Source organism: Nerophis lumbriciformis, linkage group LG10 (assembly GCF_033978685.3).
Source record: "Nerophis lumbriciformis linkage group LG10, RoL_Nlum_v2.1, whole genome shotgun sequence".
NCBI lineage: Eukaryota > Metazoa > Chordata > Actinopteri > Syngnathiformes > Syngnathidae > Nerophis > Nerophis lumbriciformis.
In genome coordinates, this window is record NC_084557.2 from 36,196,897 (window position 1) to 36,218,191 (window position 21,295).

General features: G+C 43.8%; 2 protein-coding genes across 2 annotated transcripts in view; one reads left to right on the forward strand and one right to left on the reverse strand.

Moving 5' to 3' along the window:
• Positions 1-1,118: 1,118 nt before the first annotated feature.
• tmem276a (transmembrane protein 276a) lies at positions 1,119-15,014 on the forward strand. Its single transcript, XM_061969698.2, has 4 exons — positions 1,119-1,756; positions 1,941-2,054; positions 2,132-2,269; positions 13,588-15,014. The coding sequence occupies exons 1-4, from the start codon at positions 1,384-1,386 to the stop codon at positions 13,839-13,841; spliced, it is 879 nt and encodes a 292-aa protein (XP_061825682.1). The 5' UTR covers positions 1,119-1,383; the 3' UTR covers positions 13,842-15,014.
• The window catches only part of fibina (fin bud initiation factor a), a 100,297-nt gene continuing 83,967 nt past the window's right edge, over positions 4,966-21,295 (reverse strand). The window contains exon 3 of the transcript XR_012050643.1: positions 4,966-5,398. The gene's annotated coding sequence lies outside the window, so the exon portion shown is untranslated. The remainder of the gene's footprint in view (positions 5,399-21,295) is intronic.

A 21,295-nucleotide genomic window follows, 5' to 3' on the forward strand; every position in this document is an offset into this window, starting at 1 on the left:
CTATGGTATGAAAAGGGGTAGCATTAAATAAGCTCAGTTTCTTCCTACTCCTTTTCGGACGTGCTGTAATGAAACAACTGGAAATATGTGATGAATTACAATGGAATTGTACGCATGTTCAAAATAAAGTGAAACTGAACTGAACTGAACTGAAATGTAATGTTTTTTTTATTAACTTATTATTGTAATATTTATATATATATATTTTTTACATATATTTTATACAATTTTTTAGATGGCCTTAAGACAACCTTGGAGGGATTTGAACACAATATATTTCATAGCTATATAATATTGTGCTGCAACATTGGGCCACTGTTTTGGACTAAACAATCTAATTTCATTGACAACCTGGTCTGGTGAAGATAATAATAATAAAGTCCTTGTATTTAAAATAAATAAATAAATAAAAAACATTTTCTTGAACAAAAAAGAAACTAAAATAAAAATAATAACAGTTACATAGAAACTAGTAATTGATTCAAATGAGTAAAATTAACTGTTAAAGGTTAGTACTATTAGTGTACCAGCAGCACACACAATCAGGTGTGCTTCACCGACTGTATCCCTTGCAGACTGTATTGATCTATATTGTAGCAACCAGAATATTAACAACAGAAAGAAACAACCCTTTTGTGTGAATGAGTGAGAATTAGTGTAAATGGGGGAGGGAGGGTTTTTGAGTTGGTGCACTAATTGTAAGTGTATCTGTTCCTTATGTTGATTTATTAAAAAATAAAAAATAAAAAATAAAAAATAAAATTACATTGTATCGTATGGATGTTTGAAATAAAGTGAAACTGAACTGAACTGAACTGAAATGTAATGTTTTTTTAAATTAACTTATTAATGTAATATTTATATATTTTACATATATTTTATAACATTTTTTAGATGACGTTAATTGTATTTAATCTCCAGTGTGGACGCCTCCAAGGTGGCGTTTTCAGCCCACCTAAGAGGGACAAGCGGTAGTAAATGGATGGATGGGCCGTGAAGACAACCTTGGAGGGATTTGAACACAATATATTTCATAGCTGTATTATCGTGCTGCAAGATTGGGCCACTGTTTTGGAGCGCACTCCCCACTCTGCCGCCATCTAGTGGACATACGTGTTACAGGCACCAACACAGTATCTGGGCTAGACGGAGCTGTGTGGCGAAAAGAGACAATCAAAACATCGCAGCCACCGTCTCCATCCTTTGGATCAGCATTTCCTGATAAAAAAAAAAAAGAATAAGACGAGTAAAAAGAAGAAGAATGATCTCTTGAAAGGGACCCGGTGTCTTTTACATTCGAATGTATTGAATGGTCGCCGCCTGACAGGAGCATCATCCTGCCGTCCCGTGGATTTATCAAGCCGGCAGACGCATGGAAGGAACATGGCTGCAATGAGGACTTTAACCGCGGCGGGTCTCGTCTTGGCCTTTTGCGCCCTGGGCCTGATCGCGGTGGCCATCGGCACCGACAACTGGTACGAGACGGACGCCAGGAGGCACCGAGAGCGCTGCAAGAATTACTCCAACAAGAGGACCGACCCGGGCTACATCTACATCTCCAACAACAACCTCCCGCTCCGGATGCTGCCCAAGTGGCGCGCCGAGGGAAGGCTGCGGGCTCGGCGGCACCTCTCGCCTCCAGCCTCGGCCATGGAGTCGCTGTGCAGTCGGCATTTCAACTCCACGGTGACCGGGCTGTGGAGGAAGTGTCACCGTGCGGGCTTCGATTTGGAGACGGAGGATTTAATCTTTAAAGGTTTGCACTTGAAAAATATGTATGATACATTTCAGGCCCACGCATTATTATTGTTATTATTATTATTATTATTCTAATTCCACAATACAGCGTACGCGTCTGCATTATGCATAGTGTGGGTGGAAGGATGGCTGCGTGACGATGGAGGGTGTTATTTTTGTGTTGATGTTGTTTGCACCCGCAGGGTTGGTTGCACGTTGCACACCAATAAAATACTACTACACTTCATCGGCGTTGCCCAGGAACCTGCCAATCAACCTGACCAAGACGATAAGGCAGGATGAGTGGCACGCGCTCCGTGAGTTTTTTTTGCCCACGCGTTTGTCTTCTGGCAAATATGAAAACCAGTAATGAGGATTCATGTCCTTTTCGCAGACCTGCAGAGGATGACCGTCAGTTTCATTGGCATGGCCATATCCATCATCCTGTTCGGGTGGATGGTCGGCGTGCTGGGGTGTTGGAAGGCACATGACCTCATGCAGTACGTTGCTGGACTGCTCTTCCTCATGGGAGGTAAGCGCAATACTCCGGATGACCACTCGGGGGCGGTAACGCCATTCTTCAATATAGCAGGGGTCCCCAACCTTTTTGCACCAGGGACTGGTTTAAAATATTTTAAAGTATTTCTTATATATATATATATATATATATATATATATATATATATATATATATATATACATATACAATAACAATAATAATAATAATACATTTTATTTACAAGGCGCCTTTCTGGGCACTCAAGGACACCGTACAAAATCACAACAATAAAATCAAATTGGATAAGAACAACAACAACAACAACAACAACAACAAAGAGAAAAGAAAAGATGATTACAATGAATAAGCAGTCAGAAATAGGTGTGTTTTGAGTCTTGATTTGAAGAGGGATATTGAATCTAAGTTGCGAAGGTCTGGTGGTAAAGAGTTCCAAAGATGTGGGGCAGAGCGGCTGAAAGCTCGGGCACCCATGGTGGACAGTTTAAATAAAGGGACAGTGAGATGGATGGATGAAGAGGATCTTAGGGAACGTGAGGGCGCGGCGACATGGCGACATGGATCAGGTCAGAAAGATATGATGGAGAGAGGTTATGGATGGCTTTGAAAGTGAGGAGAATTATTATAGGAGAAATATATAAATATATATATATATATATATATATATATATATATATATATATATATATATATATATATATATATATATATATATATGTATGTATGTATGTATGTATATGTATATATATGTTTATGTATGTATACAGTATGTGTATATATATATATATATATATATATATATATATATATATATATATATATATATCATACTTGCCAACCCTCCCGATTTTCCCGGGAGACTCCCAAATTTCAGTTCCCCCCCCGAAAATCTCCCGGGGCAACCGTTCTCCCGAATTTTTCCCGATTTCCACCCGGACAACAATATTGGAGGCACGCCTTAGTAGCACTGCCTTTAGCGTCCTCTACAACCTGTCTTCACGTCCGCTTTTTCTCCAAACAAACAGCTTGCCGACACAGTCACATAATATATACACACACACACACACACACACACACACACACACACACACACACACACACACACACACACACACACACACACACACAAGTGAATGCAAGGCATACTTGATCAACAGCCATACAGGTCACACTGAGGGTGTCCGTATAAACAACTTTAACACTGTTACAAATATGCGCCACACAGTGAACCCACACCAAACAAGAATGACAAACACATTTCGGGAGAACAGCCGCACCTTAACACAACATAAACACAACAGAACAAATACCCAGAACCCCTTGCAGCACTAACTCTTCCGGGACGCTACAATATACACCCCTGCTACCCCCCCAACCCCGCCCACCTCAACCCCGCCGCCCCCCCATCTCCCGAATTCGGAGGTCTCAAGTTTGGCAAGTATGATTATATATATATATATATATATATATATATATATATATATATATATATATATATATATATATATATATGTATATATATAAATAATCCGTTCATGAATGAGTATATCCGTTCGGCCACCGTGTTCAATGGAGAAGTCTGATCTACAAAATGTGCAGGCAGCATACCCCTTCCCCTTAGAGCTGTCCTGGATGAACTGAAATTATTTTTTTCCAATCATTTTGGAACTTGCAAGCATACTTCTTCTTCTTACTCGTCGTCGCCATGTCTCTTCTTCATTCTTCTGCTTCGTCTCTGTTATGTTTTTGGACATTACTACTTGCCGTAGTTTTGAAGCAATGGATGATGGGAATCCGGATGTTGTGTGTCAGTGTATTAACGTGCCGGCTGGAATAAACACACGCTGAGAAATAGCTCCGTGCCTGCCTACTTTATGGATTATAGATAAACCTATGGATAACGGAGACATATATAATAGTCTCCTTTTCAGGTGTGAGAGGACGCTAAAGGCAGTGCCTTCAAGGCACGCCCCAATATTGTTGTCCGGGTGGAAATCGGGAGAAATTCGGGAGAATGGTTGCCCCGGGAGATTTTCGGGAGGGTCACTGAAATTCGGGAGTCTCCCGGGAAAATCAGGAGGGTTGGCAAGTATGGTGGGAGCCCTAGGCTTGTTTCTTTGCAATGAGATCCCCAGCACGTTACCATCAACCTGGAAATCAGCCTTTGGCTACAATCTGTCACATTTATATGTTCATTAATGTGCATTGTATCATGTCACAAAGTTATAACAAATAGCAGTTTCCTATGAGGAGATTTATTGTACATTTATAAACAAGCTTATTGGTGTGTCTAGTGGGACAGCCGAAAGTTAAGTCGGGGAAAATGCAGTCGTTTATAAATTATTTAATGTTACTGTGCGGTCCGGTACCAAATGCGTCACGGACCGGTACCGGATCCACGGACCGGTACCGGATCCACGGACCGGTACCGGATCCACGGACCGGTACCGGATCCCCGGACCGGTGGTTGGGGACCACTGACCTATAGTACATACTGCGCAGGGCCGTCCCAAGCTGAACTGGGTCCTGAAGCAGAATTTTATTTAACAGGACATTACATTTGTCCCCACACTGTTTTTTTTTAGCCCTGTGAAACAATTTTTATACTTTCTTAAATAAAACTTGAATTTCATTTGATGCATGTTTTGTACTAAAATGGGAAATACTTTGTTCAATAATTATCTTTTAGTGCAAACTAGTGTTGTCCTGATACCAATATTTTGGTACCGGCACCGGTACCAAAATAGTTTTCGGTACTTTTCTAAATAAAAAGGACCACAAAAAATTGCATTATTGGATTTATTTTAACAAAAAATCTTACGGTACATTAAATATATGTTTCTTATTGCAATTTTGTCTTTAAATAAAATAGTGAACATACAAGACAAGTCTTTTATTAGTAAGTAAGCAAACAAAGGTTCCTAATTCAGCTGCTGACATATGCAGTAACATATTGTGTCATTTTCCATTCTATTATTTTGTCAAAATTAATAAGACCAAGTGGTAGAAAATCCACACATCCATCCGTTTTCTTCCGCTTATCCGAGGTCGGGTCGTGGGGGCAGCAGCCTAAGCAGAGAAGCCAAGACTTCCCTCCCCCCAGCCACTTCGTACAGCTCCTCCTGGGGGATCCCGAGGTGAAGCCTGAATTAAAGAGTTTGCAGATTCTACATTTAAATTTACAGCATAACTTAATTGTTTTAGGGGTTTGTGTTAAAGCACCTAGTTAACTTTTGGCTAACCACATGTTTTCTTGTATTTTTGTGGCAAGTCGTTTCAGACATCGTCTATGTGCTTCCTTGCAAACTGCATCAAAATGAACCACGCCGTGTGTTTAAGGGTGCTGGAACTTATTACAAGCAGCTATTTAACAGATACAGAGAATTAAAGGCTCAATTTTAATAGGTCACTTGAAGGAACATGTTGAGGAAGGCCATGTTGTGAGTGGTCCAGTGAAAGGTTGTACAAATACTTTCAAGTTAAAATCCCCATGTATACCGATACAGATACTAGTATTGGTGAGAGGGCAGCACAGTGGGGCAGTAGTTAACGCTTGTGCCTAACAGTGTAGAGGTCCTGGGTTCGATTCCTGGGCTAGGGGTCTTTCTGTGTAAAGTTTGGATGTTCTCCCCATGACTGCCCTACTCTGCTTCCTCCCACCTCCAAAGACATGCACCTAGGGATAGCCTGATTGGCAACACTAAAAGTGGCTCTAATTATTTTACGGTGAATTCCTGGCAACCACAGTTGCCAATATTTTACCGTAATTTCTATAGGTTTTTTTTGTGAACAAGTTAACAATATTTCATTTTTTTTCAAAAGAATTTACCGTAAGCAAAAACAGTTATAAACTGTAAAATTAACGAATTTAACATCAACATACTGCAATGTCCTATACATCGAGATTGTATTTTTTGCTGTGATTTCCTGGCACCCATTGTGCAGATTTTTTCAATTTTTTTTTTTACAGTGTGCTAGTGTGTCTCTCGATGTTCCATTTGAGGTCCTCTCTTTTTCAACTTTTGGGTTATTCAATTGGTGGCCTGTGAGTTCAGTTTCAATTTTTTTTGTGAGATTCACATTTTTGATTCTTAAAAGTCCCCAAAAGGTGCTCTCTAATTTGATATGGCGGCCCCCATGTTGTGTCTGAAAAACAGCCTCTTGGCTTTTTAACTACAGTTAACAATATATTGCACAACACAGCAGCAACACAACCAATGTTGTAATAACAAAGTGCTGAGTCAAGGTGCATGCAGAGGTAGATAAAGTCAGAGGCATACTTATTGATTGTAAGCAAATACAAACATACGTAAGTCTATGGATGTTCTCATTCATCCAGGTCATTGTATTCTCAGGGCATTCAATCGATCACAACTGGACTGTTCGGTTTGTCTAGAAGACGCATCATCTCAAGTAGGCTTCATCAGTTCATGCTTATCGACGTAGATTGGTCAGAAGAATCAGAATCAGAAGAGTTTTTTTTTCATTGCCATTGTTTGAGAACGGGTTCACAAACTAGGAATTTTACTTGGCGCAATCGTGCAACATAAAACACATATAACACAGAATAGAATAACATGAGCTGTAACTGAGCTATCAGATCTTGTTATTGTTCATGTGTCTGATGGCCGAGGGGAAAAAACTGTTCAGGTGGCGGGAGGTTTGGGTCTGGATGGACCGTAGTCTCCTGCCTGAAGGGAGAGGGGAGAATAGTTTGTGTCCAGAGTGAGAAGAGTCAGCTGTGATCCGACCCACACGCCTCCTGGTCCTGGAGGAGAACAGGTCTTGGAAGTGTGGGAGTTTGCAGCCAATCACCTTCTCAGCAGCACATACCATGCGCTGCAGTCGATGCTTGTCCCGGACTGTGGCACCGGGGAACCACACGGTAATGGAGGAGGTGAGGATGGACTCGATGATTGCCGAGTAAAACTGCACCAGCATCTCGGTCGGCATCTTCAGTTTTTTCAGCTGCCGCAGGAAGTACATCCTCTGCTGGGCCTTCTTGATGAGGGAGCTGATGGTCGGCTCCCACTTGAGGTCTTGGGTGATGGTGGTGCCCAAGAAACGGATGGAGTCCACAATGGAGACGGGGGTGGGAGAGTCAATCAGGGTGAGGGGGGATGGTGGGGATTTGACTTTCCTGAAGTCCAAGATCATCTCCACTGTTTTCTGGGCGTTCAGCTCCAGGTTGTTGAGGTTGCACCAGGACGCCAGCTGGTCCACCTCTCTCCTGTAGGCGGACTCCTCGCCATCAGAGACGAGCCCGATGAGAGTAGTGTCGTCCGCAAACTTGAGCAGCTTTACTGACTGGTGACTGGAGCAGCAGTTTGTGTACAGGGAGAAGAGCCAGGGGGAAAGTACACAGCCCTGAGGAGTACCAGTGTTTGTGGTTCGACTGTCCGAGACAATCTTCCCCAGCCGCACGTGCTGTCTTCTGTCCGTCAGGAAGTCATTGATCCAGATCTAGATCCAGATCTAGTTAAGTTAAAGTACCAATGAAAGTCTTAGACTAGTTGTGCCTATAAGACTAGATTCGACCAATCTAAGTCGATGAGAGTATGAACTGATAAAGCGTTAACTTTTCAAGTTATTAATAATGTACATCCGGAGGTTGCCCACAGCCATACGTGTTACTACCTTCATTGTATTTTGACTGGCGCTAATTAAAGAACCAGTTATTTGCTTTAATTTCGATTGTTTATTTGAATAGAGGCTTTAATTCAAGGGTGTCAAAGTCAAGGCCCGCGGGCCGGATCTGTCCCGCGAATTAATTATCTTTGGCCCCCGGGATGATATTTGATTAGAATTCGAATCGGCCCGCAGGCCACAGCTTCCTGCTGCTGTTTTGCACGCACCAATACTCCATCAGTGTTGGCACTAGGAATTTTCAAAACGGGGTCCCAGGGATTCGATCCTGCGCTGCTGTGTGGAGTTTGCATGTTCTCCCCGTGACTGTGTGGGTTCCCTCCGGGTACTCCGGCTTCCTCCCACCTCCAAAGACATGCACCTGGAGATAGGTTGATTGGCAACACTAAATTTGCCCTTGTGTGTGAATGTGAGTGTGAATGTTGTCTGTCTATCTGTGTTGGCCCTGTGATGAGGTGGCGACTTGTCCAGGGTGTACCCCGCCTTCCGCCCGAATGCAGCTGAGATAGGCTCCAGCACCCCCCGCGACCCCGGAAGGGATACGCGGTAGAAAATGGATGGATGGATGGGTCACAGGGACCCCATGAAGTCATAAAAATGGGGTCCCACAGTAAATTTTTGGGGTCCCACTTTTTTGTAACCGTTTTGAAAACAAATGATAAATGTATGCATTATCCTGTTATATCGCCCATTCTATTTTGTGTTTTGGAAAAAGGTTGTCATAAACGTTCCTTAAAGGCCTACTGAAACCCACTACTACCGACCACGCAGTCTGATAGTTTATATATCAATGATGAAATCTTAAAATTGCAACACATGCCAATTTAGCTTACTAAAGTGCAATTTTAAATTTCGCGCAAAATATCCTGCTGAAAACGTCTCGGTATGATGACGCCGGCACGTGATGTCACGGATTGTAGAGGACATTTTGGGACAGCATGGTGGCCATCTATTAAGTCGTCTGTTTTCATCGCAAAATTCCACAGTATTCTGGACATCTGTGTTGGTGAATCTTTTGCAATTTGTTCAACGAACAATGGAGACAGCAAAGAAGAAAGCTGTAGGTGGGAAGCGGTGTATTGCGGCCGACTTCAGCAACACAAACACAGCCGGTGTTTCATTGTTTACATTCCCGAAAGATGACAGTCAAGCTTTACCATTGGCCTGTGGAGAACTGGGACAACAGAGACTCTTACCAGGAGGACTTTGAGTTGGAAACGCAGACACGGTACCTACGCATGCAGCTGCGGCTTCCAAACATTTGATCGCTTGCCCGTAGGTGCGTGCCGCTATGTGCATGTCACGTACGCAACTTTGGGGAAATATATGTGCTGTATGAACTTTGGGGAGGTGAACGGTACTTTGGGCTGTGGGATTGAGTGTGTTGTGCAGGTGTTTGAGTTGTATTGGCGGGTTATATGGACGGGAGGGGGGAGGTGTTTGTTATGCAGGATTAATTTGTGGCATATTAAATATAAGCCTGGTTGTGTTGTGGCTAATAGAGTATATATATGTCTTGTGTTTATTTACTGCTTTAGTCATTCCCAGCTGAATATCAGGTCCCACCCGCCTCTCACAGCATCTTCCCTATCTGAATTGCTCCCCTGCCCTCTAGTCCTTCACTCTCACTTTCCTCATCCACAAATCTTTCATCCTCGCTCAAATTAATGGGGAAATCGTCGCTTTCTCGGTCCGAATCGCTCTCGCTGCTAGTGGCCATGATTGTAAACAATGTGCGGATGTGAGGAGCTCCACAACCTGTGACGTCACACTACTCGTCTGCTACTTCCGGTACAGACAAGGCTTTTTTATCAGCGACCAAAAGTTGCAAACTTTATCGTCGATGTTCTCTACTAAATCCATCCAGCCATCCATCCATCCATCTTCTTCCGCTTATCCGAGGTCGGGTCGCGGGGGCAGCAGCCTAAGCAGGGAAGCCCAGACTTCCCTCTCCCCAGCCACTTCGTCCAGCTCCTCCCGGGGGATCCCGAGGCATTCCCCAGCCAGCCGGGACATAGTCTTCCCAACGTGTCCTGGGTCTTCCCCGTGGCCTCCTACCGGTCGGACGTGCCCTAAATACCTCCCGAGGGAGGCGATCGGGTGGCATCCTGACCAGATGCCCGAACCACCTCATCTGGCTCCTCTCGATGTGGAGGAGCAGCGGCTTTACTTTGAGCTCCCCCCAGATGACAGAGCTTCTCACCCTATCTCTAAGGGAGAGCCCTGCCACCCGGCGGAGGAAACTCATTTCGGCCGCTTGTACCCGTGATCTTGTCCTTTCGGTCACAACCCAAAGCTCATGACCATAGGTGAGGATGGGAACGTAGATCGACCGGTAAATTGAGAGCTTTGCCTTCCGGCTCAGCTCCTTCTTCACCACAAGTATCTCACGATCCACTCTTCCCTCACTCTTGAACAAGACTCCGAGATACTTGAACTCCTCCACTTGGGGCAGGGTCTCCTCCCCAACCCGAAGATGGCATTCCACCCTTTTCCGGGCGAGAACCATGGACTCGGACTTGGAGGTGCTGATTCTCATTCCAGTCGCTTCACACTCGGCTGCGAACCGATCCAGCGAGAGCTGAAGATCCTGGCCAGATGAAGCCATCAGGACCACATCATCTGCAAAAAGCAGAGACCTAATCCTGCAGCCACCAAACCATATCCCCTCAACGCCTTGACTGCGCCTAGAAATTCTGTCCATAAAAGTTATGAACAGAATCGGTGACAAAGGGCAGCCTTGACGGAGTCCAACCCTCACTGGAAACGTGTCCGACTTACTGCCGGCAATGCGGACCAAGCTCTGACACTGATCATACACGGAGCGGACTGCCAAAATCAGACAGTCCGATACCCCATACTCTCTGAGCACTCCCCACAGGACTTCCCGAGGGACACGGTCGAATGCCTTCTCCAAGTCCACAAAACACATGTAGACTGGTTGGGCAAACTCCCATGCACCCTCAAGGACCCTGCCGAGAGTATAGAGCTGGTCCACAGTTCCACGACCAGTACGAAAACCACACTGTTCCTCCTGAATCCGAGGTTCGACTATCCGGCGTAGCCTCCTCTCCAGTACACCTGAATAGACCTTACCGGGAAGGCTGAGGAGTGTGATCCCACGATAGTTAAAACACACCCTCCGGTTCCCCTTCTTAAAGAGAGGAACCACCACCCCGGTCTGCCAATCCAGAGGTACCGCCCCCGATGTCCACGCGATGCTGCAGAGTCTTGTCAACCAAGACAGCCCCACAGCATCCAGAGCCTTAAGGAACTCCGGGCGGATCTCATCCACCCCCGGGGCCTTGCCACCGAGGAGCTTTTTAACTACCTCAGCAACCTCAGCCCCAGAAATAGAAGAGCCCACCACAGATTCCCCAGGCACTGCTTCCTCATAGGAAGACGTGTTGGTGGGATTGAGGAGGTCTTCGAAGTATTCCCTCCACCGATCCACAACATCCGCAGTCGAGGTCAGCAGAACACCATCCTCACCATACACGGTGTTGATAGTGCACTGCTTCCCCTTCCTGAGGCGGCGGATGGTGGTCCAGAATCGCTTCGAAGCCGTCCGGAAGTCGTTTTCCATGGCTTCCCCGAACTCCTCCCATGTCCGAGTTTTTGCCTCCGCAACCGCTCAAGCCGCACACCGCTTGGCCTGTCGGTACCTGTCCGCTGCCTCAGGAGTCCTATGAGCCAAAAGAACCCGATAGGACTCCTTCTTCAGCTTGACGGCATCCCTCACCGCCGGTGTCCACCAACGGGTTCTAGGATTACCGCCACGACAGGCACCAACTACCTTGCGGCCACAGCTCCAATCAGCTGCCTCGACAATAGAGGCGCGGAACATGGTCCACTCGGACTCACTGTCCAGCACCTCCCTCGTGACATGTTCAAAGTTCTTCCGGAGGTGGGAATTGAAACTCTCTCTGACAGGAGACTCTGCCAGACGTTCCCAGCAAACCCTCACAATGCGTTTGGGCCTGCCAGGTCTGTCCGGCATCCTCCCCCACCATCGCAGCCAACTCACCACCAGGTGGTGATCGGTTGAAAGCTCCGCCCCTCTCTTCACCCGAGTGTCCAAAACATGAGGCCGCAAATCCGATGACACAACTACAAAGTCGATCATGGAACTGCGGCCTAGGGTGTCCTAGTGCCAAGTGCACATATGGACACCCTTATGTTCGAACATGGTGTTCATTATGGACAATCTGTGACGGGCACAAAAGTCCAATAACAGAACACCACTCGGGTTCAGATCCGGGCGGCCATTCTTCCCAATCACGCCTCTCCAGGTTTCACTGTCGCTGCCAACATGAGCATTGAAGTCCCCCAGTAGAACGAGGGAATCACCCGGGGGAGAACTCTCAAGTACTCCCTCGAGCGAATCCAAAAAGGGTGGGTACTCTGAGCTGCGGTTTGGCGCGTAAGCGCAAACCACAGTCAGGACCTGACCCCCCACCCGAAGGCGGAGGGAAACTACCCTCTCGTCCACCGGGTTGAACTCCAACGTGCAGGCTCTGAGCCGGGGGGCAACAAGAATTGCCACCCCAGCCCGTCGCCTCTCATTGCCGGCAACGCCAGAGTGGAAGAGAGTCCAGCCCCTCTCGAGAGAACTGGTTCCAGAGCCCTTGCTGTGCGTCGAAGTGAGTCCGACTATATCTAGCCGGAACTTCTCAACCTCGCGCACTAGCTCAGGCTCCTTCCCCCCCATCGAGGTGACGTTCCACGTCCCAAGAGCTAGCTTCTGCAGCCGAGGATCGGACCGCCAAGTGTCCTGCCGTCGGCTTCCGTCCAGCTCACACTGCACCCGACCTCTATGGCCCCTGCTATGGTTGGTGAGCCCATTGGAGGGGGGACCCACGTTGCCTCTTCGGGCTGTGCCCGGCCAGGCCCCATGGGGACAGGCCCGGCCACCAGGTGCTCGCCATCGTGCCCCACCTCCGGGCCTGGCTCCAGAGGGGGGCCCCGGTGACCCGCGTCCGGGCGAGGGAAATCTTGGTCCTTTATTTTTATTCGTCATGGAGGTCTTTGAGCTGCTCTTTGTCTGATCCCTCACCTAGGACCAGTTTGTCTTGGGAGACCCTACCAGGGGGCATAAAGCCCCCGGACAACATAGCTCCTAGGATCATTGGGACACGCAAACTCCTCTACCACGGTAAGGTGGCAGCTCAGAGAGGAGTCTATTACTAAATCCTTTCAGCAAAAATATGGCAATATCGCTAAATGATCAAGTATGACACATAGAATGGACCTGCTATCCCAGTTTAAATAAGAAAATCGCATTTCAGTAGGCCTTTAATTCATAGAAAAAAATAATTACAAAAGAAAACACATTTTTATGCATATGTAAATGTATTCAGTTCCTTCAGGGATCTAAACTTTACCGCTGCCGGTATTTTGTTCTATATTCTTATTGTAATATTTTCTGAATATGTTTGTTCTATTTTTGGCCAAAGTAAGACAAAGAAAACAATCCGAAGTTGTCTGTATTTTTTAGTTTTAATGCCACGATTTTAATAGTCCAACCCGCGTGTGCACAGATTTTCCTCCATGCGGCCCCTGAACTAAAATGAGTTTGACACCTCTGCTTTAATTGGCACATTTAATTCGATTTGACACCGTTCATCTAAAAAGTACATTTGCAACATTTACGCGAAGTGTTGACGTGTTTTGTTTCCACCCTGCAGGCACCTGCTGCATCATCTCTCTCTGCACATGTGTGGCAGGAATCAACTTTGAACTGTCGCGCTACCCTCGCTACATGTTTGGGATACCAGAAGACATCAGCCATGGCTATGGCTGGTCCATGTTTTGCGCGTGGGGCGGACTGGGACTGACGCTGCTGGCCGGGTTCTTGTGCACCCTGGCCCCCTCCCTCTATCCGCCGCCGCCGCACACCCCTGTGGCCCATAAGCCCCGGCAGGAGAACGGCTGCGTGTGACGGGCCGACACTAACCCCACAGACAATGTCAGTGGCCTGCAATGAGCACAGTTCCGCTGCAGGCCACGTAGAAAGCACAAGAACTTGAAGAAGGGGAACGTTGTTATTTGACTGGTGCTTTAATGCCACACCTTCTCCACCATTGAACTGTTATTGCTTGCTCTCTAAGAGGACACAATTCCAAGACATTTGTAAACACATTCCTCCTCTACCATCTGAATATAGAACGGATTAACGCCACCACCTTGAAACCTGTATTATACATTTAAAAAACAAAACATGTGGATGTGTACTGTCACATTTTAAAAGGGCAACTGTCTACCGTTACTCATTGTGTACTTTTTGAAAAAAGTATGCAGGTGCATTTGTGTTGATTGAAGAGAAAATATGGAAAGTCACGTCCAAACTGTGTTCGACTGAAATGTTTGTTTGTCGTCAACCCCTATTTTTGAAGAAATAAAACAGCCATGCAAAATGTTCTCCGTCCACCGCATACTGACGCACACACACACACACACACACACACACACACACACACACACACACACACACACACACACACACACACACACACACACACACACACACACACACACACACTGTTGTATTTGTTACCTTCTTGAGACCACCAAAAATGCCTACCTCTTTAGGACCACCCTTTCTAGATATATAAAGATTTCTATTTACAACATTAATAATATATACAAACGACGCAAATATAAAAAAGGTAAGCTTTTAGTAATTTTTTTGTTTTTAATTGGTTTTTAATCTTCATTATTTACTTTAGTTATTATAGTATGTCTCTAGATACATATTTATTAATTTTTGAAATGAAATTTGGCCAATTGGGGCACATTTCAATTTCTGACAGAGGGGAAGCACTTGCATTTTTTACACACACTTGTTATTTCATATGTTGACCAGAGGGGGAGCACTTTTAAAAGTCAATTTGAAAAATCCCTCCTTTTTGGGACCACCCTAATTTTGATAGATTTCACCACCAGGGGTGCAAATGAGACCATGATTTATCTCCTAACTTGTTCATATGGAGGGTACTTTTCCTTGTTGATGTCTCAAGAAGGGTAGAAATACAAGCACACACACACACACACACACACACACACACACACACACACACACACACACACACACACACACACACACACACACACACACACACACACACACACACACTCTATTAAATGTATCAAACATTCTGCCTTTAAGAAGACAACTGCTCTGTTTTGATTGACAAGGTCAAGGAAATCTTTGTTATTATAGCTGGACTACATTTGCTTGATTGTGTAACTAATGAAGTGTCCAGGGAGTGTGACTTTGTATTACCCTCTGAAATAACATAGTTCTCCCTAATCAGTCCCCCCCGGCCTTAGGGATTTCACAGGCTTTTTTTGTGATTGTTGTGGCCTAAAATGTCTGATTTTGCAGCAGCTTTTTAAAAAAAAAGTTGCAATGTTATGAGATTTTTTTTTTCAACAATTGTATTTGCTGGTGATTTTATGAATTTGTTATCCATGTTTTAAATATGTTGTTTGTAACCCTCAACCCCTAAATCATACAATTTCAACTAATTCAACAAATATGCTTTATTTGCATATTAAATTAAAATTGTTTGCAATGTATTAGTGCCCTCAGGTTCTTGTGGACAATTTTTGAGAGGCCTGATTTTGCAAGATCTTTTCCCCCCCCCAAAATTGTGATGAAAAGTTGACTATGCATTTTATGGACACAGTAAAAGATGGTGGATACTTTTTCTGCAGTCTTTCAAGTATGGAAAGCTAATTTTCAGCTACTTTTTTTTAAACACGAGTACCATCTCCAATTACAGACACATGATGCTAGGTTTTACAAATTAAAGGTCACTTACAGGATTGTAAAATTCAACTTAAAACAATGGAATAAAACTTGAAAAATGCCGTGGACGAAGTTAATATTTTGAGTTCACTGATTCACTCATTTTGCTGTAATTCAATCATCATGCAGAAACTCAGCGTCCAGGTCAGGCGAGGTCAAGTCCACTTTTCGTACACTTCCAGAGACGTTCAGCGTCTGATTGGTGGGACAAATCTGTGGCCAACGAGGAGGCAGACATGAGTACGATGGGTGCTCCTAAAACCGTGGAGGTCCACGGCTAAGTCTTGGGTCCGCGCTGCTGATGGCACGGAGGGCGTCTATGGAACGGCCATCTTTGCAGACTATTAGGAGGGTGATCGGCACGGTGCTCCACCAGCCATCGTGGAGGTCGAGCATCGGGCATGCGCTGTCTCAGATGGCGTGGGCGCAGTGGCCTTGCTGGAGGAGACGGTGTCGTTTGGAGCGGACCCACCAGAGATGACGTCGGGAACGGACCCACACAAGGGGGAACTGATGACGCCCCCAGTGGCAGAGAAGCGGGGGTGGCCTCACTGAAAGAAGAGCTAGCAGCGGCAGTCTCGCAAGAGGAAAAGATGGTGGCGGCGGCCTCACAGGAGGTACCAATGTTGTCTGCAGCAGACCCACTGGAGATGAGAAGATCTGTGCATCCCCAGCTACCCGTAGTAGCCCCTCCCTCATAAAGCGGATGGCAGACGCTTCTTTTAGGAATTATTGATCGGTGGTGCCCCTCACTGTAGAAGCCACAGAAGGGCAGAGGTAGGCGAGGAGAAGGGGCAAAGATAGATCCCATGCTGACTCCCAATAGGACTCCAGGTTTGACACCGCCGTGGGTAGCATAGGAGCTTCTACCGGACCCAAAGGAAGTGTTGTCTTGAGCATGGCGAGGCGCCAGCACAGGAGGAAGCTGGGCTCTGGGAATCTGAGGAGCCAGACTTGGCAAAGCTTGGGTTTTTGAAAGCTGCAGAGCGGGAACAGGTGATTCTCTGGCTTTGGGAAGCTGTGGTGTAGGAGTGGGCACAACTTAGGCTTTGTAAAGCCGGGGAGCCGGTGGCGGCCGAACTTGAGGAAGAGGGGGCGAACTTTGTCTTGGGTGGAACCGCACATGTCCCCAGGGAGTATGTGGTCAAAAAAATTGGCTCCACATTGCCAAAAGGCATCACCGCAAGGTCACTCATTGGCTGGAAGATTATGTCATGAACACGTATTGCTGCGGTGGTGTGACCCCAAAATGCAGTGACTTGACAGCGACGTGCAGGTGAGAGTTATTTAATTATAGCACAAGAAGTGCTATAAAAAAAAAGGGCAAGCTGTGCGGTTTCAGAAAAGCAAGCGGAATCAACACAGGTAACATGCAACGCAGACAGTCAGTAACATTTGTCAATAGTCAATCAATCAATCAATCAATCAATGTTTATTTATATAGCCCTAAATCACAAGTGTCTCAAAGGGCTGCACAATAGTAACATTGACAATCTTCCAGCCCTGACTACATGGCATGCTGGCATATAAAGATGCAACCACAAACAGGCGTGCTCAGGTTGCCAAACAGGCACAGGTGAGGGAAACTGCACTCAGGGAGCCAAACAGGAAGTCGAAAAATAAGAGTGCTGGACAGGAAGTAACAGGTAAACTAAGGAAGAGAATACAAAAACAAGGAAACGCAAGAATATACATTTGTTGCAATAAACGTGAAAACTGCAATCCATTTTTGTGATTTTCACTCTATGATTATGGTAGGGATATTTTTTAAGAAAGTAATTTATTAACAAATATAAAAAAACAAAAAAAACAAAAAAATATTAAAACGTTCCTCCCTTAGGTTTGGTGCTCTGGAAGTGCAAAAGACTTACACACAATGAAACAAATTACAATTACAGAAAACAAATTAAAAAGACAAACCAATTTACAATTACGCAAACAAAATTGACAAAAGTCAAAACAGTTCACAATTTTCAGAAAACCCATTAAAAGGTGAAACTGACAAGTTCACAAACAAAATGAACAGAAGAAATGAACAATTTAGCAATTTAGCAACAATTAGCAAGACAACACATTACCACAAGGCGAAACCACTTAGAATCACATAAACCGCTAGGGGATGCCCCAAATCACAGCTAATACAACAAATTATTTTGTCGTTATTTCTTCATTTTGCATCACTTACATGCTCCAACTAGTTTCCTATTTTGTTAATATTTTCTAATATTGTAAATTGTTTTAACTTTTGTAAATTTTGTTTGTGTAAGATCTTTTGTCCTTTCTTAATTTGGTGTGTGCAATTTTGAGTTGTTTTGCCTTTTGTCAATGTGTTTTTTGGAAAACAACTCTGCTGGGCTCGTCTGTCTATGGTCTGCTGTTGGCCCTGCCGGGCAGCATAGTAGACCCGGCTCTGGGGTTCCTGTCGTGTGCCGGCCTGGCTGCGTGGGCACCGCACCTGCTGTTTTGAGTTGAGCTCTCTGTGTGGCTGGGGCTGTACTTTGGCTCCTTCACACACTGGGAGACAAATATATTGTACATACATACTCACAAACACACAATTATACATACATGTATACACAGACTTGTTTATTCATTCATTAATACAAACATGATATGTGCACATATTGGTACTTGCCATTAGGTACCTACGCTCCCACATACATACCCAAATACAGTACATACATACACACTCAAGGTACATACTGTACATCCTCACGCACATTCACTGTACAAATATACATATACTGTACATATACAAGCACCTATGCATACATACAGTCATGCATATAATCATGTTTCATCAAACATATATCAACGTTGTTCCCCTAGGGAAAACTAGGTAAAACACAGCACACTGACAAAGCTTAATCTATTGTTACTAGAACAATCTACAAGGTTAATACAGTTCGTTTCTCTTTCTTCCCCTCCATTTATCTGCTCTCTTTTGTATCATTACATATATGTATTGTTGCATTTGAAACAATTGTATTTTTGATAATAGAGGTAATTATTGTTATTATTCATTATCAATAGTGCTATTTCTATTGGTATTTGTTAGGGGTGTGGGAAAAAATCAATTCGAATTCGAATCGCAATTCTCACGTTGTGCGATTCAGAATCGATTCTCATTTTCAAAACATTTATTTTTTATTTAATTTATTTATTTTTTTAATTAATCAATCCAACAAAACAATACACAGCAATACCATAACAATGCAATCCAATTCCAAAACCAAACCCGACCCAGCAACACTCAGAACTGCAATAAACAGAGCAATTGAGAGGAGACACAAACACGACACAGAACAAACCAAAAGTAGTGAAACAAAAATGAATATTATCAACAACAGTATCAATATTAGTTACAATTTCAACATAGCAGTGATTAGAAATCCCTCATTGACATTATCATTAGACATTTATAAAAATAAAAATAAATGAACAATAGTGTCACAGTGGCTTACACTTTCATCGCATCTCATAAGCTTGACAACACACTGTGTCCAATATTTTCACAAAGATAAAATAAGTCATATTTTTGGTTCATTTAATAGTTAACACAAATTTACATTATTGCAATCAGTTGAAAAAACATTGTCCTTTACAATTATAAAAGCTTTTTACAAAAATCTACTACCGTATTTTTCGGACTATAAGTCGCAGTTTTTTTCATAGTTTGGCCGGGCTCCAGTGCAACTTATATTTGTTTTTTTCCTTCTTTATTATACATTTTCGGCAGGTGCGACTTATACTCCGAAAAATACGGTACTCTGCTTGCATGTCAGCAGACTGGGGTAGATCCTGCTAAAATCCTATGTATTGAATGAATAGAAAATCGTTTTGAATCGGGAAAAAATCGTTTTTGAATCGAGAATCGTGTTGAATTGAAAAAAAAAAATCGATTTTGAATCGCATCGTGACCCCAAGAATCGATATTGAATCGAATCGTGGGACACCCAAAGTTTCACAGCCCTAGTATTTGTATTGCTCCATTTGTAGTGCAATAATGTTCATTGTCATTTCTGTGTTAATATTTCCTTCACTAACTGCTTCTTTGCTATCACTTTTCATATCATATTTGCTGATGCTGTTCTGTTGTTGTTGTTGTTGTTGTTATTGTTGTTGCTGTTGTCTCTCTGTCTTACCCCCCTATAGTCCCCTCAATTTTCCCATCTGTCTTCCTTTTTTTTTCTCTCTTTCTATCCCCTCCTGCTCCGGTCCGGCTGCCCCAAACAATAATATAAATCCATTTAATAAAGTCAAATACAAATAAGGCAACAAGAGAAGTATCCCACACTTCTCTTTTGTGAAGTAAATCTGTACCGCAAATATGGGCATCTGCATCAACAATATGATTTGCCTGAGTAGCTGGACAGGACAAAAAAAATAAAAAAAAATAAACACTTCTGAAAATGAGGAAATTGAGTCACAAATCTGTTATTGTTTAACTATGCAGCGCATAACTCTGCTGCGGTTGTAAAAAGCGAGGGCACCACAGCTGTGGACAGAACTGTAATGGTTACCACTTCTACCCCAATATTTGCAGCTCTGCCAAATGTTGTAAAGGTTAAGCAGGTAGTTGTTCTGTATTTACTATTAAAACCCCCAAGAAGAGTCGTAAACAAGCTCACTGGGTGGAGGTCACCATCAAATAAGACTATAAAAAGTGAAGTAATACTTTTCTGTCAAAGTGACATAGAGCCTTCTGTTCTTTTAAAGTAACTCAAAAGTTTAAAGCTTAAAAGCAAGCATCTCACATATATACTCTTCTAGACATTCTTACAATAAAGGTGGGGTGCAAACGGGCTACTGTGTTGTAATGATATGGCCACAATGTTTATGAGAGGCTGGTGACATTAAATCTAAATTTGGACTTCACTCAACTCCCGACGCCCAACCCGGTCCTCTTTACAACTGTGTGGCTTTCAGTAGATTTGCAAGTTATTATTTGCAGCTGCAACTAAATGTCAGCGTAAATTGAAACCATATCCACATTAATGCAGTCATGTTCTCATCATAATCTATATAAATGATCCGATATGCACCGGTATGTATTGCTTTGAAGTAATGCTCTCGTTAGTGCAAATATGTGGCAGTAAATCCATGCAGGAGTGCAAGCAAAGCGTAAGCACTAAAGGGAGAACACTATATAAGGGCCTCGGAGTTCTCAGGAGACTTCATTATTTTATGATGACTAAACTAATTCCATGATTGTATCGGAAGATAAAGCGGTCATAGAGCAGCTGGAAATCGGCATAAATTAATGAGAGTATAGGCGAGAACTGTAGCAACAAAATTAACCGTGTTTGTTATTGTGGTTGGAGTTTGTAGCGGTGTAGAACTATTTATCAAAGTTAGTAGAGCTGCTAATTTATCATCATTACAAATGGCAACCTAATACATTAAATATAATATCCATACAGCCATTTCCAAAAGCTGAAACATACTCTAATATAAACATGCAAAAATAGGTTATAAAATGCAAGTTTGTCTTGTTTGTATACGTTTTGTAAACTAGTTTAGTTTTTTGGTATTATTTTACAATATAAAAATCCACTATTTGGTAACAGTAGAGGAGAAAG

Coding starts and splice junctions, on each gene's coding strand:
- tmem276a (XM_061969698.2), top strand. CDS start 1,384: ATGGCTGCAATGAGGACTTTAACCGCGGCGGGTCTCGTCTTGGCCTTT. Junction 1,757..1,940: donor GGAGGATTTAATCTTTAAAG/GTTTGCACTTGA, acceptor TTGCACCCGCAG/GGTTGGTTGCACGTTGCACA. Junction 2,270..13,587: donor ACTGCTCTTCCTCATGGGAG/GTAAGCGCAATA, acceptor TCCACCCTGCAG/GCACCTGCTGCATCATCTCT.